The 25884-nt window shown below is 43.0% G+C and overlaps 1 protein-coding gene across 46 annotated transcripts in view; it reads right to left on the minus strand.

The window, feature by feature from the left end:
* ablim1b (actin binding LIM protein 1b) overlaps positions 1-25884 on the minus strand; it is a 56588-nt gene that overhangs the window by 29709 nt on the left and 995 nt on the right. For 13 of the 46 annotated variants that reach the window (XM_028989813.1, XM_028989828.1, XM_028989805.1 and 10 more), the window contains exons 1-2: positions 16255-16638; positions 5227-5364 (exon numbers count right to left, since the gene is read on the minus strand). In XM_028989813.1, the coding sequence (XP_028845646.1) occupies positions 5227-5364; positions 16255-16552 (436 nt within the window). In that variant the 5' untranslated portion in view covers positions 16553-16638. Of the gene's footprint in view, positions 1-5226; positions 5365-12940; positions 13215-16254; positions 16645-25884 lie in introns of those variants that run through there. The other 33 variants (XM_028989833.1, XM_028989826.1, XM_028989822.1 and 30 more) reach the window with 13 other exon arrangements.

Consider the following 25884-nt stretch of genomic DNA (forward strand, 5'->3'; position numbering starts at 1 on the left):
TCTCCACACGCATGCAGATTTTGTTTAAGTTCTCCCTTTTATTTCCCCTGTTTTTGGCCCTTGTGCCATTTTTCCTTTATTGTTTAATAAATCATTGTTTCCCAGAATGTCCTGCCTTCAGCTCGCGGACGTGGCAATCTCCATATATCAAAGGTGCAGTAATAATTATAATGGTGCAGGCCTCCTTTACAGTTTTGTCATGACCCGAACGGTTCCTGGCACTCCGGGCAAGGTTTTCCAGAAGTTTATGTGTCTATCGTGTGCCTGGTTTTCCTGTCTGTGAGAACCAGTGTATCCTGAATGTTTCCAGTCATGCCTGCATTAATCCTGTCACCCGGTGAGGATTTATGTCCTCCTTGCTCTGATGCTGAAGTTTAACACACCAGTAAAGATGCTAATCTGTTCACAATGTGTATTGGGAGTGTACTGTTGTCGTGTACAAATGTCGATGATGTATTGGGAGATTTCCAGTCCAGGGCTTTAAATAAAGATATCTTGGTGAAATCATGTGACCATTGTCTGATGCCTGTGTTGTCACCTATGTATAATGCTTTACTTTAAGTCATTCATGTAATACATTTAAAAAATAACTAATCTCGCTACATGAAGTGCAACTTACCTGGCGGAGGGTCCATATTTTGACTGGCAATTAACTTTGGTAAGTCTGACATTTGTGTTCTTCAGCCAGTCTTTGAGAGCCTTCACCCTTTCATTAAAGATCTGCTGCAGAATTTTTGTCCATTAAAATATGAATAACATGATTCATCATAAATAATGTAATGTAATAGTAATAGCACATTTAAATCAAATGACAAGCAATTAACATCCAATACAACAATCAAATCAAGTCTGAATGTTTGAAAATACTTAATACTTACCAATATCTGCTCACAGCAGTTCCCCTCCATTATAACGTCTCTCATCCAGATCACTGACACGAGCAAATTAAGTGGCCTGGTGCTCGAGGTCATGACCCCTACCCCTTCCAGGTGATTGGAGGAAGGTGCTGGCAGCACGCAGCAAAAATGTTACTGACGCATAGCACCACATCTACTAGATATACGCTAATAATATATGTTTTTAAAACTTTATGCATATTTTCGATGTTGTGTAAAACATAAAACATGTTTAAAGTTAAAATAATAAAAGATTATATGTTTGTCTTTTTAACTGTGTTCTGTTTGGTCAGTCTCTTCTAGTCCTGAAATGTCACTACTGTGAACATGAAACCACTGTTTAATGAGCAACACCAAATCAGAGCAAAACTGATCTGATCAGCCAAGCAGAAGAGCAGAAGTAGATTAAAGTGGTACTGACATGGACTTGATGGCAACCATACGTTTACTGTATCGGTGGGGTTTGTTTTGTTTCTTTTTTGCATTAGAATAAATTCTACTTTCTTTGTGAAATGTGTTGTTAAAGTCAAAGGGAATTTTCTTTTTAAATCAGACCATACAATGAACAGTCAAATGAAATGACTGTGTTTTGAGAGCCTATAGGCATCCAACGAGATGCTTAAACAAACTAAAAGAATATTACTGGGCCCTGGACATATTGGGCACAGGTTAAATGACTGTTCTGATTCTCCAGCCCTGATTAACAGCTGCTTTTATAAATTGTGTCAAACTAGCATGAAAAATTGCTCAATATAAAGTTGTTCCAGTCAGTCTTGCCCTCTTTAACATACACTGGTACAAGTGGTACACTGGTTATGGTCTCATTCTTGGAGGCTTTTCATCAATATTCAAAAGGCATATAGTAATAAATCCAGCAGATGTATAGTTGCTGTCAATTATAAAAATGTACGTGTAAAATGAAATAAATATTAATTTTTCTTTTTTTTCATGTTTGAAAAAACATACTTTCCAGAAATTTTGGGCACAGCTCCAGCTGATTTTTGCTGCTCATAGAGCCTTGAAATGTCAGCCGTGATATTCCAACTCTATGACAATGACAGACTTTAAACTAGTCATCTACTGCTAGAATCTGTAGTGGCAGTCACCCTCAACAAGACTTGTCCCTTTGTCATAGATGCAGTTAGCATTCAATTAGACATTTTCCTCTGAGCGGAGGGCTCTGACTGGCAGAATTTTGTTTACCAAGGCTGTAGAAACTTGCCTCCAGACAGTTGAAACTGAGGGGGCTTGGCAGCGAAACGTCAGATGGTGGATTTACATCCTCAGCACTTGATTTCTCTTTATTCCACATGTGACACACATTTACTTATTGGACATTCAATAATGGTTTGAGAGTGCTGAGTGTGTGTGTGTGTGTGTGTGTGTGTGTGTGTGTGTGTGTGTGTGTGTGTGTGTGTGTGTGAGCGTGCAGCTGATCTATTTCTGGCTCTTTCAGCTCTCTTTAAGACAGAGCCAAAAATACCTACAACAGCACTGACTGACACAACAGGAATGGAGAGAGGGAGGGGGGAGCAGGGAGGTGAATGGAAGGATGGAGAGACCAGAGAAGATGGTAGGAATGGAGAGAGTGGAAGGAGGAGATGAATATGAAAAGTCTTCACACTCTTTCCATTACAAGAAGCTGCACTAACTCCTGTCTGCGAGTTCCTGGGTCCTATAAGGTAAGGGTTCCTCACTACACTCCTGAACATCACATCCCTACCACATTATCATCAGTCACACCTCCACTCAGCACATCTCTTCCACACCTCCACCCACCACATCTCTCACACAGCACTTCTAACACACCTTTACTGACCACACCCATGGACATCTCATCTCTACCACATTATAATCAGTCACACCCCAACATACCAAAACCCCACCCAGCACACACCATGCGTACTTAGCAGAGCTCTGAACATGGCATATCACCAAACAAATCCCACCGAAGCTCAATCCAGCATTCTCCAAGCACACCTCTGACCATCATGTTTTCCAAACCCCCACCCTCTGCCTCTCAACACGTCCACCTTCAACACTAAAGGTGTTGAAATCATTGATTTGATTCAATTATGATTCAATTACAATGCCTCAATATTGATGCATCCCATACATTTTCTACATTGTCACATGAAAATGTCAGTGTTCACCTTGTAACAGTTGTATATACAGTACAGGCCAAAAGTTTGGACACACTTTCTCATTCAATGTTTTCTTCAACAAAATCCAACTTTGACCATGTTCCCAAGAACAAGGCCGCCGAGTGCCACGCCACGCAGTGAGAAACTCCTGCTTGGAGCGGCGCTGTACTCAGATCAGGCAGCCACACCTTAACTGTATCCATCGCACCCTGACCCAGGCCCTGATCCAGACAATTCCTGTAACAATTATTATATCTTATGTAAACTCAAACATCCCACTTTCCAAGAAATCCTCACTCAGGATTAAGTATTCACCCGCCCCGACCCACACCAACCACCCACACCCTTCCCAAACCAGGGCCGAATTCACAAGCGCGTAGCTTAAACCTTGTTGCGTCTATTAATACCAGTGGCTATAAAAAGCCAGTGCCGTCACTTAATGCTAACCTGCCGGCCACTCACGACTCTATGGGAATTCTGGGAGCCTGGATCGGCGGTGAAATCGTTTCTTTCCTAACATCCACTGCACTTCTGCTAAAGTTGCTACCCTGAATGGTTAATTCTGTGGCCTGGTGTAAGTGGGACAGGAGGTGTTTAATTACTAAAGAGTCTCTTCACTTTAATCCTCCGGAGCCGTAGTGGCAACCAGAGTACTGTGCGGAACTTTATTTACAGTCGCTGGAGCACACCCTGCCTTAATCACTGCATATGAAATAGGTTTCATGAGTGTGTGTTTGCTGAACTGCATGAGCACCATATGACAAGAGGCTGGAGCATCTTCAGCAGTCCATCGCCTTTGGCCTAATTCAATTTGGGGATCTGTTCAACTGTTGGCATTTGATTAAAACGCAGATCTAGAGTCGCGGGGTTCCCCTGTGACTCCCTGCACTCTACAACATGTCATTATTTATCACCAGGCACTACTGCTGAACGTGACACACTCTTATCAGTGAAGTGGCACTTCACAAGTGGTGGAATAACGCATACACCAAGAAAGAAAGAGGCAAACTGAAATAATGTGCTTTTGTCAGCAAGTCTAATGCAAATTGCTTAGTTTTGACAGTTCATTTGTTTGTACAGATCATAGCATTTAGAAAAATGCTTACATGGATTTGATTGGCAGGCACATGAAAAAAATCTACATTTTTTTAGATTTCTGCCACAAGTACTGCAAAGTGACAGACCAATGACTTAGTGCAATTATTGCTAAATGTGCGATTAATGTGTGAAGAAATCAGTTAAACAACTGACAGCAATATTTGGAAAATTATTTTCGAACAGATTGTTTTAGAAGACTCGTGTCTTCACCTGTTATAACTCTTATTTTACTCAGTACATTCAAACTGCTGATAACATGGACACTAAAATTATTCCCACTATAATCAACTGTCAGAAATACATGGACACACCCCAGCATGGGTGGTGCTATATTGTCATCTACACTTAATGCACTCTGGACACCAGATGCCAATATCCTTATCAATGTCATCCCAGCCACTCTCGGCTGTCACACAGAGGCAGGAGTGTCTGCAAGGACGTCAGGGTCCGCCTCTCTGATGGGCAGATTTTTCTCGCCTTGATACCATAGTGCATGTCATTTGTAAGAGTGCTGCTTTATTCTCCTGAAAACCCTCGCCACCCAAGTGTTTCAATCCAAGAATTTAAATATATATAAATAAATAAACGTGACCTTCGGTGTAATCGGTACATAAGGAGCGATAAAAGACGTTGTGGACCTTAAGAGAAAGATTATCCATGCTCAGCTAGGTTAATTGACCAAGCGAATGCAGAACTCACCACTGCTGGAAGGTTGCGTTCTCCTTTACCGAATGACTCGCCAGCACACAGCATGGAACCCTACAAGCACTGGATAATTCAATTTGGGTCCAGTAATGTGATTTTCAGTAGACTTCACGAACTTCTACAGAACCAGCGGGAAAGCAAATAATCCCAGACATCTCTGAGCAAAAGGTGGAGACATATGTAGGGTTCTCTTCTATGGAGGCCCTATGAAGTCCACCATGTGGTGCATCTACGCCATACCTCTAAAGCAGCCAAGAACAGACAAATCAAAAATATGCTCAAGACAGCACCGTTCATGAATTTACACAGAAGTGGAAGCTTGAGTCCACCACAGGTTTGTTTTAAATGCCTGGAGAAGGAGTGGTGAGACAGGAGCTGCTCACCTTTGCAGGTAAAGCACTTGATGTGGAAGTGGCGGGACTGCACACGTAACACCTCGCCTTTGCATGGCTCCCCGCACTTAAAGCACTGGATTATCAGCTTCTCTGGTGGGTGGTGGTGGTCTTCTTGAGGATGGGCCACTGCAGAGAGAACACATACACAGGTCAGGTCCAGCTCGAACCGGTAGCCTTCTGATTACGGAGCCGCTTCCTGAACCGCTGGGCCACCACTGCCACTGTCGTCAGGTGATGCATTTTAATTATCACAAGAGAGATGTGAAAATGGATGCTGAGGATGTGAAATGGAGACTAGCCTCTCAAATTATGTTTTAAAACCACTCATTTGCCCGCACATTTCCTTTCCCTCTTAGTCTAGCGCTCCTAGAGCATGCAAAAAATTGAATTCCAGGGTTGAATCCCAGACTCAACTGACAAATTCAGTCACTTATTGTCTGTGTGAACAACTGGCCCCAGCATACATGTAACATGCATATCATGTAACATACGTGTGTATTTTACACATGTATGATTGCACTATGAAGGGGGTATGTGTGAAACATTATTTTAATACATGGTATATTGTATATACTGTTGTACTGACAATAAACCAATCTTGATTTTCTTGAATCTTTTGAATATTATGTGTAACTATATTAGATTTTGTGATATTCCACTTGGTAAAGACGCATGTAATTAAGGCCCTGAAGTATAAAGTTTCACCCATTACATGTAATGGTGGGTCAAATGTAAAACCACATTCAATGAACGTGGATGTTATGGACAAGCTGTTTTCAAAGACACACACCTACACACTGAACAGCGATGCAACAGTGAGGTAACAGTAAATAAATCAAAAATGTGGAAGCAGTGGACAATCACCCACACACTAATGATGGCCTGAAAAGTTCAACAACACACTTGAAAGTACACATTCGGCTCGTTTGTGTGTGTGTGTGTTTTGAATGATGTGGCAAGAGAGAGAACCAGAAGTATGAGTGTTCATTCTGTGGCACAAACCTCTGTTGTTTGTCATGAAAGGTCATTGTACTGGTTGCATAACTTCAGTTAATGAGCAGGTCGGCCCTGCAGTTTCTCTCTCTCTTACAAACACGCAGACACACACACAGAGAGGTGTAAAATCTTGATAATTGCACTGGCCTCACATGTGGGGGTGGCTGGGAGGATGGTGGAACTATGGCCTTCGTATGGACGGCAGAAATACAGAGATAGTCTGTTCACTCCAGGACGGAAAAGTGCTGAGGTGTGGAATACCATCACTGGGCCTATGGACTGTGTGTGTGGGTTCACGCTCGGGTTAATGCTAAAGGCTGAAAGCGCCACCAGGCCTCCAGTGTGATAACAGGCTTAGACCTGCTGTCAGTTTCCACACATCTGCATACAAACGGCTGATCACAATGGAAAAGCTGTACCTCAACAAAGGTCTACACATGATCATCTTTGTAATTTTGGCTGATGAATACTGATGATTTTTTGACAGCAGGCCCCACTTGCACACCCTTCACAGAGGCTACGGTGCAGAAAATACAAGCAGAGATGTTATGTGGAATTTCCTTGTTTAATCATAATGTAGCACTTTCACTTTCTAAGTCTTAATTTGTGGTTGTATTCCAGTTGTTGCTAACAATTTGTGCAATCATGACATTGTGAAATCCTGAAGGAAATATTTAATTAAATGTCCAAAATGATAAAATAACCATACTGTAACTGTTGCATTTACGACAACAAATTACATTTAAAAATATGAATTGTACTGAATGTACTGGATAAAAGTCATATTTCATGTTTAATATATAATCTAGACACCGATTAAGTTTTCCATTAGGTAATGTTGAACAATGATGTTCATATGACACAAATCTGTTTTATTTGCATGCTGTCATGCAGTGCGGGTGAAGGATTGATGAGGCGCTGAAGCTCGACATTGAAATGAAATTATATTTATTAAACAAGACAGAAAATAGAATGATGGCCAAAACAACAAAGAAACACTCCAAAACCCACTGCCATGTGACTTGCCATCTGACCACCAGTAACGTTGTGACACGTTAACCAGGAGACACGTCAATGCAGGAACCACTCATGTCGCCTGCATACACGTTATAAAGCTGGGGGTGATCAGGACCCAGTGATCAGCCTAACTGGCCCCAGCTGGGTGTCCAGCAGTGCCTGGCCGTGACACATGCATTCTTAATGAAAAGCTAGATGAGACTCATGTAGATGTTCCACAGCTGTGATAGCACGCAACAATTTCTGACAACAAACTGAATAAATGAATGGGTGGACCAGACACGTGATTAGGTGGGCCAGCCCCCCCCTCCTTCAGGCCACATTGGGCATAAAGAATCTCTGAACTCAAAACATTCTCTGGGTTCATTTTGCTAATTACTTTAGGTTCATTTAACTCAGTCAGTCTTTTATCACCAGGCACTTTATCCCTCACTCCATTACCCCATATTTTAAACTGTCCTTGTAGGACAGCACCACCATCCTATCTGTATGATGAGCTATGTGTTCTTCTCCAATCTAATCTGTGGCTGCTCGGCCTAGCCTCGATGAGATTGAGAAGGGAAAGAATTTTCCTGGGTGGAGAGTGTAGGACCATCCCTCCCCAAGGCACGGGGCACAATAGTGCTTCGTCCACTTAAGATGCCAGGAGGGTCCTTCAGACCAGAAATGGCAGAAGAATCTTAAATAACACACACTGCCTGGCAATCTCCTTATCTTATCTTACTTTTGTTGTCAATACACTGCCTGCCATATCGTGCATCATTTGTAACACAGACACACACAATGGCCAGGATTTCAGGAACAGCAGTGTGGAGGCCACCCAGATTTTTGGCAAGGTTGCCATGTGTAATAGGAATAAAGCCTCCCTTCCTGCCTTCCACCAGTCAGACCCCAAAAATTAACGGCAATCAAAAAAAAGTTATATCGGTTTGAATATACCATATCAAGTTTCTTTCTAAAATCCATATATTACTGTACGACAGTAATATATGAAAGACGTTTTTTGTTTGTTTGTTTTTATTTGATGCATAAATAGTTTTACTAATAATAATGAATCAGAACAACATATTACACAAATTAATGATGCAAGAAAACAAGTGTTCAGGCTTTATCAATACTCCTAATTCAAATTAACATTAAATATAAAGTATTTTATTGATAAATAAACCCATGTCTGTAAACACACATACACACTGTTTGGTAGGATTTTTTAACTTGTCAGCAACTTGTAATTCACTGTCATGCATCTGTCATGACCAGTTAGGGAATATTAATGCTGGTGCGGTTCTAGCATATTGAACAACACAAGCGCAAGAGGGGTGTCTGTGTTTCTCATTCCCAAATGACTCTAGGATTTCTCCCAGGAGGTTGGGATCTTCTGCTGGCATCGACACTTGACAGCATCCCCCGGGTTCAGCCTAGATCAGCGATTATCAGCCCTCAACCGCTGCAGGCCCATGTCGTTTAAAAGTGCGGGATTGGGTCATTAGTGCGGTATTCACACGCACCATCCTGCAGAGGCCGACTATGCAGGGAAGGGTAAGCGTACAGTTAGAATGGACAGAAGGCCTCTAATTCGTTATAGAATTTTGTGAAAATGTTTCACTAGAGACTAGTTCATGTTCAGTGTTCTTGTTTTTCTTGCTTTGAACTAAGCTCACAGTTGAAAAAATAAAGCTGTTCATGTTCTTCAAATAGGCTGCTTTTTCACCTCAGTTCATAAATCTGATTCAAATGCTGGTCTCAGCAGGTGCTTCTGTTCACAGTCGGGATGAATATGCATTAACTGCATAAGAGTATTTACTTATAGCACCAGGTCAGCATGTTGGTCAGGAGTTTTTAAGAATAGAATAGGGCCTTAGACAAGCTATTATTAACTAGTGTGTATACGCTGTCCCTGAACTTTGGCCCTCCAACATCGGCCGACCACACAGAAAGGTTAACAAGGTGTTCAATCAATCACCTGACAACAAGGCGTCCATAAAGATAGAGGGTAAGATGTGTCATAATTTTAAGTAGGAAGGAGTTAATCACCAGGCCTTTGGCACTGAGGAGGATCCTTCTTACAAGTCACTGACCCCAAACGTTCCCTAAATAGAAAACATACATACATAAATGCTACAACACACACTCCTTTTACATACCATGCCAGACAGAGCTCAAAACCACAGATCCTGTGCTCCAGTCTCAGCAGGGATCCACATTAACTTCAGGGTTGTGCTTTTGTTTGACTCTGCAGGTGCCCTTCTTTAAATAAAACTACAACTACTAATAAGATAATTCAGAAATCTCTTGGCAGAGATACATGCAGTGCTCATAAAAAACGTGCAACACTTTATGTAATGACTGACAGCTGTCAGGGTTAATCCCATTACATGGAACCAGACTGGCACTCTGAAGGCCACTAAGTGCACTAAAGCATGTGCAAGGCCCCGCCCCCACTTCACACCACCAGTCACGATCAGCGCGCAGTTGGAAGAAGGTGCACCAAAGGTTTACATTACGTAAGAGCTCAGAGTTGTGATCGGTGTGTGTAAAGGATCCTGGGACAGCCTCCCAGCTACTCAAGCTTTTCACGCTCAGGCAAAGACCCATAAGCCGGTCAGTGGTGTTAATGAGGTGGTAATATTACCTAATACTATCCAGACCTTATGCAGTAATATGTGATTTTATAAGGCTGTCAATCATTTTAAAAATGTGTAATATTAAATCCCTGTTAATCATGATTCATTTTAAAGACTGAAGCTTGCTATATCATTTAAACTATAAAAGAGAAAGGTGTGAGAAAGATGGTCAACAAACTCATATGTTCGTGTTAAAGGCATCAACAGAGGTACTTGCCATTCACTTTGAATTGTGAGTCCAATGCGTCACATTGCAAAGCAGTTTATGCAATACTCGCGAACACAAATGCATTGGTGAATCAGTCAGGTTTATTACAAGAAACATTTGGTTGCCGCTCTTGTGCTCCCTACCCTAAAGCACTGATGTGATGCATACATGTAAGCTTACAGTAAGAAAACACAGCTCTGTTACTACCATTCATTCATTTTAAAATGTTCAAATTAATTGCGGCGATTAACACGTAAATTCTGACAGCCCAAGTAATTTTTTTTCATTGATTTTTATTTGTCGATAACAATTTAAATTTCTATAGGTTACAAATTCAGCTCCATTCTCCACATCATCCCACTGCAGGAATGTGTGATACCCATGTTTCTCATTACTGCTGTTCATTCAGGAAGCACAGATACAAAACCTCTGTCCTCATTCTTACATCTGCGTCAGCACAGTCAATATGTAATAATGCATGCTTATCTACTTTGCCACCGTGGCTGTAGTGTGGATTTAAGCATTGGGCTAACAAACCACTGCTCCCTGGGCTCCCATCTGAAGTCAGAAACCTCTAAAAGGGAGATATTAGGAATACAGCAAAACCTCTGAAATCCAATCTGATGCGAAATTAAAAGGAGGAGCCTGCAGTCCATACCTCTGCCGTCACTTCCTGGGTCAGCCCATTGACTTACTGAATAATGTATGGTGACCATCAATTATAGACCACAAGCAAGAGTGAGCAACCAAGCACTGCCTAGAACTTCATTAACATGTACATTACTGACACTGGAGCTGTCTTTAGTGTACAGATGTTGCATCTGGGTTGTATTTAAGAGTTGTTCAATTAGACATGGAGAACATTTGTATCAAGTAGACCTTTCTAGTTGTGAGAAATGGGCTTGTTAATTCTATTTAACTAGGAAGATGTCGCCTGTATACGGGTGATACACTGATAGCCCCTTGACATCGGGTCTTGCTGTCTTTTAACACATTTTTTCATACAGAATAACAGTGTGGTGTTTCACGTTGCTACGGATCTGACTCGGACGACCTGGTCCACAACGTCTGGAGTGTGGCTGAGGTTGAAAAGGTCTAACGCTTACATGGCTTTCCGTGGTGGCACACACCACATCCACTCAACAGTACATGCAAGTTTGAACTTAAAATGTCTGATGTTACACACATACACACACAGAAAGTACCACACAGAAAACAATTGCAGCTTATACAACATAGATGGATATCATGTGGTTGTGTGTGTATGTGTGTGCGTGTGTGTGTGTGTGACAAGATAATGGTTTTGTGTGTGATGTCCTTATGGGCATGTATAGGCACTTGTGTTTGTGAAGTAACACAGAAGTAAGATGGTATGTGCATGAATAAGCGACATTAGCATAGCATTAGCTTCTCCGTGCAGTGCAAAGGGCTGTTAGGTATTCGTGTGGGCCACACAGCGTCAGGCCTTGACTGCGGATCACTTTTTTGCCGGTTACCATGGCTACAGTGATGGGCTAAGTGCGTTATCGAGCCTATTCTCCTTTTCTTGCTCTCTCCCTCTGTCGCTACCTCATCTTCCCACTTTTTGTGACTGCGTTTCTCTCTCCCCCACCCTGATTCTGCGCAGATTTTCTCACGCCGTGATCTACTTTTAAGCACAACACACACAAGGCTCTGCACAACTCTCAGCAAGCTCTCACCCCCCCATCAACTCGTCGTGACTGCGTCTGTCTGCAGCCAAGCAAAGCCGTTGAAAAAGGGGGCATTTCAACAGACATTCTGTTCTACAAACCAACACAGCAACCGTGGCACCCGATGCAGTAAATAATTCAAAGCCACTCAATTCTTAAGCAGTCATACACAATATTCCCCGTCTGAGCAGGAAAGGACTTTCCTTTCAGGAGAACACCAACATTCCTGATGGCAGGTACTTTGGGTAACGCAGGTATAACATAGGGCCCGCTGAGCAGTATAATGCCTAGTCATTTATAGTAGCATGTGTTCAGCTATGGGGTGCCTCAAGGATACATTTCTGGCCCTGTTTCACTTTCAATGAACAAATATATTGGCTGGTGCATTCATACAGAGTCATGTATGTAGACATTATAAAACAGCCGACTGTCTCACTTGATGTGAGATGTACATATTCAATTTAAGTTTTTACAGGCTTCATAAACATCTAATTTCCTCTTATTCTTTTCATACAGGATCAGGACCATTTTTATGCTTCTAACATTGGACTTTAATCGATCAATCGATCGTAGGGTGGTAGTAGCCTAGTGGGTATCACACTCGCCTATGAACCAGAAGACCCAGGTTCAAATCCCACTTACTACCATTGTGTCCCTGAGCAAGACACTTAACCCCGAGTGTCTTGTAAGTCGAGTGATTGTAAGTCGCTCTGGATAAGGGTGTCTGATAAATGCTGTAAATGTAAATGATCAGTGTTTTACATTTCACATTGAAATGCGGTAAATTAGAATGTGAATTAGCATATTGACTGGAGCTCCGATAAGAAGTCTCAACTTCATTCCCACTTAGGTTTCCTCCAAAACCCTTCGTCTCTTGCCCACACCAGCACCAACAAATCATTGCAAAGCAGCAGGAGGAAACACAATAAGACACATCTGGGATCATAAGACACCTCATTAGTATGTAAAAGAATATGCACAAGCACATATTTACATACACACACCAGCACTGGCTGTCACAGCTTACAACAGTCCAAACCCTGACACATGTGTGCTCCTCAAGGCAAGGCAGCATGATCATCACAGTAGCACACACACACACACACACACACACACACAGTCTGCTAGCTCTGCGTTGACAGGTAAAAAAACCCAGCGTTCGCTACCTTTCTCCTTCACCATGACCATAGGCTCCGGTGTGTCTGCGCTGAAGCTCTGACTGGGGGAACGAGAGCGGAGCTGTGCAGCCTCAACGTGCCTCTCTCCGCCTGTGCGTGTGTGTGTGTGTGTGTGTGTGTGTGTGTGAGCGCCTTCCTGATTATTCCAGGGGAGCCCAAAGCAAGAGGGAGACCGATGATGAGAGAGAAAGAGAGGGAGAGGGAGAGAGAGCCAGCCAGTCTATGAGAAGTAGCTCTTACTCTCTTTACTCCAGCCGCCCCCAGCTACCCTCCCTTTCTGTGTGTGTGTGTGTGTGTGTGTGTGGACTTTGCTCTCTCAATACTGAAATAACCAGGCTGCAGCTGCTGCATGTGACAAATGCAGATTCCTCAGCTACAATCCACACCCCTCTCCACCCCGCCACACACACCACCTTACATTCTTCCAAAAGGGATGGAGCGAGGGAACAGGAGAGATGTGGATGGAGGGGTGGCTGAGATCAAGTCTCTAATTAAACCTCACACTCCTCTCTCTCTTTCCCCTACATGTCTCTCCCCCTATTGCCCCCAGTGCTTGTGTGTCTCTCTCTATCCTTCTCCTTTCGTCCCTCTATCTCCTAAATCTCTGTTCTACCCCAATAATCTTCCCTAAAAGCTTCTTTCTCTCTGTCTGTCTGTCTGTCTATCTGTCTATTGTGTCTCTGACCCACAATTGATAAATGACGCCAGGGCCAAAGTTGGCACAATAAAAGAAAAAACTAGAAGGCAGACCCCAGACTCCTTCGCTTGAAATAAAGTCGGCCTCCACAGCTGACTGTGCATTATGGGACATTACCCTCTACAATAAAAGGCTAATGCAGTTTACGCTGTGGCGGCAGAGCATGCCGGTTACACTAGAGGGAGCACTGCTTTTGTGATTGTGGTGGGGGGGTTGTCCTCATTTGCCTGGTGGGGCGTCGCCCCAGCGCTGAGAGAATGGGGTCGCTCTGAGGCATTTCCCAGCAGCGTCATTACGGCCAAAATTGAGTGAAAACGACAACAGAAAGGCGGCAGAGATGCTATTGCCGTTTTGAAATCGTTTTCACTCATTTCAGCCACTTTTTATCTTGCTCGCTCATCTTTCCACGTGAGCTGCAGTCCGAACCTGCTGAAGGGTCTTTAAAACTGGAATCTGTGTACGTGTGTATGTGTGTGTGTCCAGGGGTTTTGGGTTGCACGGCAGGTGCCGGTTGTAAAGCATGTTGGTCTCTCCATGACCGACATACTACAAATGCTGTTTGTCAAAGGCCAGTAGACCCTTTACACCCAACACAGTCCTCCAGACCTGGATTAGAAGCAGCGTTGGGAACTTCTGAAACGTTTGCAGCTGGCAGACAAGAGTGAATGGGAAAAGGTCCACAGAGTGTAAACCCTGTCCCATCTGCTGCTGTAAATGTCCTCAGGAGCTCACATAATCAGCACAAACAAACAAATGCCGTCCGCATTCTGCTCCGCTTCAGCAAGGCCGTTGGCTGGCCACAGAACGTCCCTTTAACCAATCACAGTGCCTGCGGGAACACGGGACACTGGATGTAGTATTGAGCTGAGGATAGCCCTTAGGAACCATAGCACCTGGATTTGGTGGTCAGACTTTGGTTCCAAAGGAGCTGTGCTGCAGTTGACATTCAGAGTTATTTTGGAACACATATAAAATACATATATATACTTATATACAGTTGTCCATTTGATGTAAACAGCTTCAACTTGCTGGTTTCAGACTAAGCCCACTCCAGCTTCCCTGGCTCAACTGAATAGCTGGCCTGTGATTCCCGAGCAAATATTCCAGAGCAAGAAGGAGAAGCTCTGCCCTCCTTCCCTTTTTCTAGTGTTATAAACAGTCACACACACTCCATTTCTCTCAGACATTTTAATAGCCGGACCATCCACCCTCGGATATCTCCACAATTGAAATGGCACACGCAGCAAATTCTTAACCAATAAACCTCAGTCACACGATCGCTCGGCTGTTGTCAGCACAATGGATCCTGTGCAGCCCTGGGAGTGTTTAAAGACCAAATGCAGCAAAATGTGCAACTATATACATACATATACATCATCTGAGCAGAAAACAGTTTAACCTGTCAGTTTCACCATGTTGATCTGAATGGGGGCTCTAGTGCACCACTGGCATGTGGATTTGGATTAAGGCTCATACGGGTGGGGGGGGGTCCCAGAAGTAAATAAGCGAAATCCTCTCTCGTACAATGCGGAATTATTAAAACTACAGAACAGAAAGTCCAGAACAGAATGTTTTAGACCTGTATTATATAATCTGATTTTTGCATTATATGTGGCATGTTAGAATTGGTTGCATAAGACCAAATAATTCATTTGTAGATTGTCCTGAGACTAATCTTTAATAATAATAGTTATGTAGATAAAAACAACTGCAACCTATAACAGAAAGCAACACATTGATTTAATTTACATGGGTTTTGCCAGTGAGTCTTACATGCTATAAAATGAATAGAAAAGAATGCTGCATTCTGGAATAACAAGAATCCAAATGTCAGCTCCTAAAGACAACCATGGTAACATCATCAGAGATATCCAGCAACTCACAATCACTCATATACATACACAAACACACACACACACACTAGATCCTCAGGCTCAGAGGCCAGATGGAGACAACATTTCCCCAATGTGAGCAGAATCTGTATCCATCACGGGCAAGACAGAGTTTCCAGACCAGTAGCTTCCTCTCTCCATGTTTGTTTCCTGTGTTAACAAGCTCCGAGACAAATTATTGACAGGCCAAACGAGGTCAGACAGGACGAGGTCTTCCCTCACCGAGCACGTGTAGCGCATCCTACACCTGGCGAAAAGCATTCTGCAGGCTATATAAATACAACCATACAACCTGAATCCAATATACAGTGTTCTGTCATTACAACAGTACAAATATTGAATATGAGCACAGGAATCAGGAAAAAATAACATCCAGAATTTTGACATCACAGTCTCTAGAGCCATGCTACATAGAACATCACCACAAATTAGGCAAAAGGTGACCCCAGCCAAGGGCCCATCTTCTCCTGAACTTATATTATCCCTGCTTGCTCTTTCTGCACATAAACCTTTAAAGCAAGCAGCATTTTTTGTGTCTCACATTGTTCTGAGCTTGAATAAACACCAAGTTTTTGTTGGAATTCAATCGGTAGCTGTACATTGCCACAGAAATTAATGAGACGTGGTGCCCAGTAAGAAGCCCAGGAAAAGCTCCCTAGGAAGAAAGAACCATCAGAGGAACTCAAGAAGGGGATAACAGATCCCATCCTTACCAGGCGGCAGGTCGGGGGGCATCCCAGACATCCTCTCGCAGATGACATAGTCGTTGGGGTTGATGAAGGGCAGCTGCTCCATCATGGACTGTTTGGGGATGAGGTAGAGCACCTCAGACACGTTCCCATCCTCAATGATGGACATGCGGCGCACAGAGTTCTTGCTCTTGACGCGGTCCACCACCATGGTCTCCTCACTGCGGCCCGAGCCGCATATCTTGCCAAGGCTGCTGAGGTTGGGCAGGTGGGGCATGACCCAGCGTCGGGGACTGCAAGCCGAGGGGGTCTGAGACCCCATCCAGGGTCGCCGGGGGAGATGGGAAGAAACGTGGATCCAAGCAGATCAGAGGGCGGCGGTGGCACTGGTGCTTGTTTCAACTGCGACTTCACCTGCTCAAGATTCTCTACTCTCCTTTAAGCTGATTAGGGGCCGATGTATTTTTAGTGGTCGTCTTTCAAGGCACGCAGAAAAAGTCGAGCTGCGGCTGGAAATGGTCAGAAATAAGGGAGGGAGGCGAGCGAATAAGCAGAAGTATCAGAAGCAGAAGATTAAATAGGAGCTGATCATCACTTCTGATTGGGACAGAGATGTTTAAGAAGATTACGTTATTCATGTCCTTCTGCTTGATGATGAGAAATGCAATTAGGTCAGAGGTCTGATTAAGTCAGATTGGTACAGGAGAAAGGGAGCAGCTACAGTTGAAACAATAATCCAATCTGATGGTCACAAATTTGAGCCTTTGTTAAATTCATGTCCATTTCATGTTCATGTCCAATCTGGGAAAAGGGACTGATGAAAATCATGGCCACCATCCAGAAACTCTGAAGGTCATGGTGAGCTACAGGATGCGGGTCCTATCAGTTTGAACCTGGATGGGTTCAACTTAGGTCAAGACCATGAATTCGGAACTGATGAAGACATGGAATCATCATGGCTAAGATGGTGCCATTTCAGCACAGCTTGGTTTGGGTCCAATCACCAACTTATTCAGAGGTAATGCAACAGCTGAACCCCAGGAGGGGGAGGCAGCGTCCCCATGTGCAACCAAAGGGACTGACCCTGTGTTCGTTTCACAACGAAAACTGGTTCCAACACATCCATCACTCATTATGAGCGCTGCTGATTGGAAATTACCCAGCAGCACTGGGGAGCTCCACATCACTTGACTGATGGACAAGATTTTCTACACAAGCATGAAGAAAGTAGCTTTGATACACCACAATTTTCATGAAATGTGTTATTAGAATATGAGAAACTGTTATGAACACGAAAAATAGCGTTACAGTATCATTCTTTTTCAGTATCATTCTTCTGCTGGAAGCAGATTCCTTTGTTGTCCTACATCCTTGGCCCATAAAACTGATTGTGAATTGAGTCAAAAGAATGTGGTGATGTGAAAGAACACATTACGCTGCTGCCTATAAACTAATTCAGTAAGACATCCCCTTTACACCATTTAAAGGAGAATCGCTGCACTAAGAAGGATTTTTGTGTTCAGTCCAATGACTTGGTCAGGCTAATAGCCAACAGAAGACTTGATTGATTATTTGCCCAATCATTAGCTGGCTGCAGTGGCACTGCTAAGTTTCACAGTCTGGATGATTAAGAGGGAGCAGTTGGGGTCCCACTGGGGTCTTCAGCAAGTTTGGATGTCCCAAAGCAGGGGGGTCCACCCAGTCAACATCATTAAAGCTCATCTTCTGGGCGTTAGAAATAATTACACACCAACAGAAAGGGCTGGCTGGTAGTTAGTGCCTCCTCTCCAACATGCAAGATTTTTCATCTGTCCTGAAGACATTAATCATGTGAAATGAATGAACACGCCCCACATGCAACATCTGGCAAAATATGTTATACTGATCCTATTCTCTGAGCTCAAATCTAATCTGCACAATTCAGATTATAGGCAAAAAAAACTATTGGCATCCCGGCAGATATCCTCAATATTTTTGAAAGCAAATAAATGATCTCTACTCTCAACTTTTTGATCTCTATTTGCATTAAACTGCCCGACAGAGATTCAGTTCACACAGACAGTGCAGTTATTGTTACTGCATCTTTACATAACCACAGAAGACTGCAGCGTCTTCCACAAGGAACAGCAACACAGAGCACAAGGGCGCCACCTGCTGCCCAACACAGGGACGTGCATAACAAAATGACTAAATCCCAGTCCTTGTGAGTCTATCACAGTCATGAGTACATTTAGTCACACTAGACAGCATTAGTCACTTACAACAACTGCTCTTCAACCCCCTTCTTTCTCACATTTTGTAAAATCTTGTATTCATAGGATCCATGTGACCTTCACAGGACCCCTCCACCCCAACCCCCCGTCATCCAGCCCATGGCCCAGCGACCCGCTACCCACAAGCCACATCCTGGCAAGGTCGGCACAGTCGAGCAGCTAATCTGCAGCATGCTCCCAGGGTCTCTTCCTCAGCAACGGGGGCTTCATACCCAGAGCTTCATCCCACTTGTCTCTGCACAGCTGGCACACATGGGAAGGGATTCAGCAAAATGGAATTAAAACTTGATGGGGCACAACAGTTAACAGGGATCCAGGGCTGTATGATACATGCACATGAGTCTTACATTTGCATTTATGGCATTTAGTAGATACTTTGTACTCCATATCTGATCTTCATACCTATAACTAGAATTACATCAACAACTGAGTCTTGAAATAAGGCTGCATTTAAAGTGAATTTAAAAAATAATATTTCCAACTTCCTTGTTTTTCCACCTTCTTACAAATGTCACCGTACAGAATAAACAGCTCAAATCCAGGCTCTCTACTCTTAATGAGACTTATTGTATTACAGTTTATAAAAGCATTTGCTAAGATTTACATCTAGTTGCCGTCTATTGCTTTTTTATGCATTTATATGAAATACCACATTAAACAAGAACAAATGCACAATAGATACATAAATGAAAATGTGAATTTTAGCAACAGATCAAAGCTGGAGACAGTCATGTAACTTTACCACAGAATGCACAGAGGTCGAAAATGACAAATTTGTGTTTTCTGACTTGCCAATTGCAAGGCACAATGAATGCATCATAAGAATTAGCACAGTGCACCACATCAAGTACACACTTCTGAACACATCTGAACAACTTGGAATAATATAGTTTTTAATCATGTGACATAACATGGTCCTAGAGGTCCCACGCCATCATCTTCAGTCCCAAACGCAGCCATGCATCTCACAACAACCCCTCCCCCTTCTATTCAGCACCAGGCCAGATTGCATAACGTGGCTCTTCTCCATTCAGACGTTGTATGGAATGGCTGTATGGAATATTTAGAGCCAGGAGAGTCTCACTCAGCACAGTTCAATGCCCTCAGCAAACTGAGCATAAAGATGGGGAGCGCACTGGAGTTACGTAACCTTCCCGAGCCGGCACACAGGGACTCTGAACTTCTCACTCCATCAAGCTGACACCCATCGCGGCTGATATCGCCGCTTATCAGATCACGATGCAGGAGATGCCTCTGCTTCTCCCTGCAACAGCTCTGGATTCAGGAACAACTAAAACACAGTTTCTGTTTGCACTGTTTTTTCTGAATCCAGACCAAAGTCCACAGTGATCAAAATGCTGCTTTAGCTGCATTTGGTCACCACTGCAATAATGGCAAGTTGGAAATGACAAAAATTATTCCAAAATATTCCAAAATGGAAATATCAGTCCTAAACCAATACTGTGGTGAAGGGAACTCAAGACAGGAGGTTCATGACATGCATTTCCAGTCCCACTGATTTAACACTTTTCTTTTCTGCAACTGGGCCCGTATGACCCCCAGTTAAGGTCCCAGCAGGAGCGTTCCATCCGCAGAACGGCTTTCTTAAAAAAGGAAAACACATGCAGCAGAGAGTCCAGAGAAATTCGGGGTGATAACCTTTTGTCTCGCCAAATCAGACGGCTGCTGCAACATCGGATCCTCCAGCTAAAAAAAACTAGGCTTTTCTTGGAGGAGATGAGGTGACGCATCCCTCACCCCTAGAGCAGCAGCTGGATGCCCGGTCACCCTGTTAGTGAATCTGAATCATTCCGCTTGTAAAGAAGTGTCTGCGTTCTCACACACACACACACACACACACACACACACACACACAGCTCCCTGGTTCATTATCCTAAAGTGAGTTAAATCACAACAAAGCCCTGCTTTAGATCCTCAGAACAGCAGCTAAAGTGGCATTATGTGGAATTCCAGAGTTTCCAGAGGAAACTTTCTTAAAGGAAATTCTTTGTTAATGTCGTAATCCTTTCCAGTTGGATTAAGGTCGAGCACGCTCTCCCCCACTCTTCCTTCCTCCCTCTCTCTCCTCCTGTTCTGTGTTTTAGACAATCCCAGTGAAGTCAAACCTCCCAGTGATCGGAGTCTCAGGCGCTCCACGCTCCCAGCCACGGCCAAGGTGACAACCTCTGCCAAGAAACCATAGCGGGTTGTTTATTCATTCAGACGACCTTTAACGCAAGGGTTATATACCACTGAGGAGTCTCTCTTTAATGCACACAGTCCCAATATACAGGGCAGCAGCAGTTTTTAACGGAATTCAATTGGAGACTTTTTAAAACACTTTTAAAAACATTATAAGGCAAACCTAAAAAGCTCAACATTTCCTAACTTTCTGCCACAAGCAATGTGAAACAACGGACCCACAATTCAATTTGCTGGCACAGGATGGCACTGAGGGCTACAGGTCCGTAACGTTATGGCCTGAATATCTTTTCCACACTTGTCCCTGTAATAGTTTTAATAGAATTTAAATGAACAAAAATTTAACAAGATTCATTTGAACCCATTAATCACATTAGCAACTAATCCTTGGCAGATATTTTTTAATTGATTGAATATCAATATGTCATCTTTTGATAATCATTAGGAACAATTTCTAAATATTACAGATGGATGAATATAGATGCATCAATCCTATTCCTACAATGAGAATGAGATGTATTTTTTTTTTGAGAAGGTCATGTTCATTCAAACATGTTTTATGTGCAAGGTATGGACCTTTCTGAGACAAGTCTCTTTGCTGACTGGGTATGAGGCCTTTGGCTCTCAACTGGGAAAAGGGCCCTCAGTTGGCCATGTCATTACACATCACAGCTCACAGTGATGACCCTGCGGCCCACCTCGGCCCAGAGCCCATCTTGCATTAACAGGACTGGACATTCACACTCACGCATGGCAGCAACAAATGAACTAAAGAGGCCAGATAAATGATTCAAAATGCACTGTGAATATTCTCACCAATTATATTTATATTAATTTCTGAATTCTTAGCACTACTGGCTAAGGTTTCCACAACTAAAACTCAGACAATCACCAGGAATGCACAGAGGTGCAGTCGCTGGTGAACCCGGGCCCCTGTCAGGTCACCCCATCTAATCCCATTTGGACCTCATGGTGTGGCCCAAGTTCCTGCCATCAGCTTTGTAAAGATGTATTGAACGTAGCTGTGACCTCACTGAGATGGAATTATTGTAATTGTGCTGCCGGCGCTTGACAGGCCGCATTTCAGGAGCAGTAATTATGGTGCGACTGGGCTTACGCCGGCTCTCTGTGCGAAAAAAAAAAAAAAAAACTAAATACAACAGTGCGGTCTTTTCCCAGAATAAACTGCAATTACAGAAACAACTGTAGTCTGACTTTCCTTCTCTTTATTCTGAAATTGCCCCGGTTTCCCCTCCACGTTCTACAGATTCCTCAGGAAAACCAACTCTCAAGAGGACTAAGAGGCTAATGATGTTGATGATATTGAGTTGTTAAGTTCAGGTTTCCCCACTAAACACAAGGCCTGCACCATTTACAGTTCACAACCAATTCAGCCATCAAGAACATCACATACGAATGTAGTTACTTTTTGAACAATAAATGTAAATAAATGTTTTTACTAAGAAGAGCATACTTCATTAACCTCATTAACTTTATGCAATACATTTACATCACTTGAGAGTTTTTTTTTTTTTTGGAGCTGTGGAATCTGCCAGATTAATGGAATGGAATGGAAAGACAAACGATGCAGCATTTACAGCTTCACTTGCATGCAAACCCCAGCTGGATGGAGAAGAAAGGCTGTGTGTTGACGTCACAGAAAATTGTTCTAAGAACTAAGAAGCACAGCCAAGAGAGCGGGGTAAAGAGCATAACACACATACACACACACACACACACCTACACACACAGCATAATTCATGTCAGATGTTAAGTGGATGAATCATTATCCAAAACATATTTTTGCTGTTAAAGAAGGTAGTTAGTTCTTCAGCAGTAATGACTGCATTGTTGTTGCTGTGGTTATGTGATTATGTGATTTTCCCATAATAAAAGCTCAGGATGGCACTTGGTTTTGCTTGCAGCCTTGCTTGCCAGGTTCGTTCTGGATTTCTTTGTGGGGTCTGACACTGACGGAACCTCTGTTTTGAGTAGAACCCTGCACCAAATCGTATTATTTGGCTGATTCGGTTCTGACTAGCGTGTTCCTATATCAGATGCACCGAGAAGCACCAGGAGGCCCAAGCAGATGGAATAGAGACACACACACCCAAGCACACACCTCTGGGGATCACAGGAGTGTGTGTCCAGCTAGAGTAAGCAGGTTCACACACCTGCAAAGATACAAATGTGTGTGTAAGTTAATGAGGAGATGCCTGGCAGTCGTTCGATCAAATCAAACTCATGTCCCAGAATCCTTTTTTACAGAATCAATTATGACACTAAATGACATTAAAACATGGCAGGGTGAGAATGTTAACATGCATCCCCACACATTGCTCCCCGGGTGCCTGTCATGGCTGCCCACTCAGGTTAAATGCGGAGACCATATTTCACCATTTCTGTGGTGTGTCATCGTAAACAAAAAGAGAGCTGGAGCTGGACATCCAGAGGAACACACCAAGTCCTTTGTTTGGCAAATATTTCTTACCAGAAAATGAATAAGATTGTGTGTAACAGTGTGTTATCTCACAGTGCTTAGAAGAGTATATATATCATTTTATCATATTAGAACACGGTAAAAAGAATCATTTGTTTCTGTAATTGAATTAAAAATGAAACCTTCAAGCCCAACCAAATACTTACTGTAAAACTGAAGATACGTTTCAAAAGTTGGACATTTTTGGATAACTATGAATCCTTATCTGGTTGATCTTTACTGCTGGTCTGGAGTTCCAGTGGATGCTGTGATCACTAGTGCAGGTGACTTTAAATGGTTAATTGATTATTTGAATTACTACAATGCCCAATGTCTGCAAAGCTATAATTGCTACAAATGGAAGATTATTTGGCCAATAAATAATTTAAATAACTAATTATTATTTGAAAAATAATAATTAAAAAAAACTTCTACACAGGCAAAAAATTGTGTAATATTGTGTGTTATGTAGGTGAAAGTGAATGACATGTCCCCCTTCTCGAGGCCAGGGAGGTGACATTGGATCAGCAGGAATGCACTCGACCGAGGCCTGGTGGCCGCAGCAGAGAGGGGGAACCTGGGGCAGCTTCCTGGTGGGATCAACTCTCATTAGGCCTCGAACAACAGCCAGAGCCCTGCTGCTTTCACTGGGCACAATCTTCCCCATTCAACTAGCTTCTACACATACACGTAATCACACACACACACTGATTTCACCAGCTAATGCTGCACAGTTCCACATAACAGCGTTTACAACAGCAGGTCTACTGAATCCAAATCCAGTGCTGGTTTTCCAGTCTCCTGGGTAGATCATTAAGCAATTACTGGTTTTGTTTGACCACAAAGCATCTCCTGAGTTGCAGGTAAGGGAAGCTGGACCAGCAGAAGCTCTTAGTTCTATTACATTCATAGTCTGTCAGAGAAAGTTCTGTAGATGAACCTCCCCAACAGATGATCTACTTCAGTTTCTTGTTTTATAAACTTTAAGTACTCATCTATTATGTTGACTTTTTCAAATTGAATAATTTCAGTATGCCGTGGGCACATGGTGACTCCCCCGTGGGCACATGGTGACTTGGTACAACCTAATTTAGGTCTCCCAAGGTAAAGCCATGCCTGTCCCCAACCAGGAAGGAACCACCCCCAATTCTCAGAAAAGGTTATTCAGAACACATAACACAAGGCTAGTGACCAACAAACCGACTATTTTACCGCACAGTGTAACTCTATGTAAGAACTGCAGAACTGCAAATACAGTGTAAATCTAGAACATAGTGTGCTATGAATCATTTGATTATGACAGTGACATTGAAAATTATATAATTATGTAGAATGTGGCATGATATTCACATCTAGCATCTCAGTAAATTACAATGCTTTCTTTATATTGTACAATAAACTGCTGATCACATTTTTATTAAAATTCCTATTATTTTCCAAAACCTGTTGTATGATTCTGCTGGATTTACAACACCTGCTTAGGACTTAAGGAGCCTGGGAGAGGAAATAATATGTCTCGCAGTTTAATATTTACTCCAAAACACAGGTGCTGACCCTAAAGTGTCACCCTGTGAGTGTGTGTGAGTGTGTGTGACAAGACTGAAGTGTGTGTGTGTGTGTGTGTGTGTGTGTGTGAGTGTGTGTGTGTTTCCTTATATAGCTGTAACAATGCTACTGGAGTCGGTCTGTCGGACGTTAAACACATACAAACACACACAGTACATATAATTTTCAGAACTGTTGCCATAAAACTGCAATTAAACATTGTCGAACGACAGGGTGAATGAAGCTGAATTTACAGGGGCTGTGTAAATAATCATTGTGTAAATTACTGCTTCCTGTTCAGAAGCCACGCCACACAGGCTCCAATCTGCAGAGTAGGGGTCTCTCTGGCCTGCTCCCTGATAGCACTGACCAGCCGGACAACCTCTTAAAGCAATAAACAGAAATAGCTGGTGACATCCGAAGCAACCTTCACCTGACCGGACATTGCTTAAGAGCACTTGTGCTTGGACGTTAACCTCTGATGGAGCTGCTAATGGAACATTACTCAGCACAATTTTCTCCACCCGAAATCTTCCCAACAGGCCCCACTCTTTTTCTTCCAAGCTGGAAAAATATAATGCCAGCTCCATTATTTGCCTTGTAAAACAAAATCCTTGTAAAATGGTGGGTTTTTTACATGAAAATACATTAGGGGAGGTTTGGCCTGAGCATCCTCACGCTGATCCCATCTGACAGCTCTAACTGGGCTTCCCCAGGGCCAGACAACGATACAGGGGGCAGGGAGAAGAAGAGAGACGAATATGGGAGTGCAGAATTGTGATGCTTCTCTCTTTCTCTCAGATTGGTTTCCCTGGCGTGAAGTCTGCTATTATAACATTAGCCGGTGACCCGTGCATCTGTTTGGAAAGGTGAGTCAGACCTGCGACCCGAGTGGCTGTTTTCTCTCATAGTCACGGGGACTCTTATCCTTTTACGAAACACTTCTATCTCTAGATCGTCTCTGTGTCCCCAAACACCGAACACTATGAGAGGAAATCAAACACATATTTACAGGGAAAACCGTTTCAAAACCCGCAACCAGGTTCTGAGCAGGTCGGGGCTGTCCTCTTCACTGTCAGACATGGACCTTTAATTGGAAGGCATTAAAACTTTCATTTTCAGTTTGGTTTCAAAACATTCTGAGATAATTTTGGT

This window comes from Denticeps clupeoides, chromosome 8, assembly GCF_900700375.1.
Source record: "Denticeps clupeoides chromosome 8, fDenClu1.1, whole genome shotgun sequence".
Classification (NCBI taxonomy): Eukaryota; Metazoa; Chordata; class Actinopteri; order Clupeiformes; family Denticipitidae; genus Denticeps; species Denticeps clupeoides.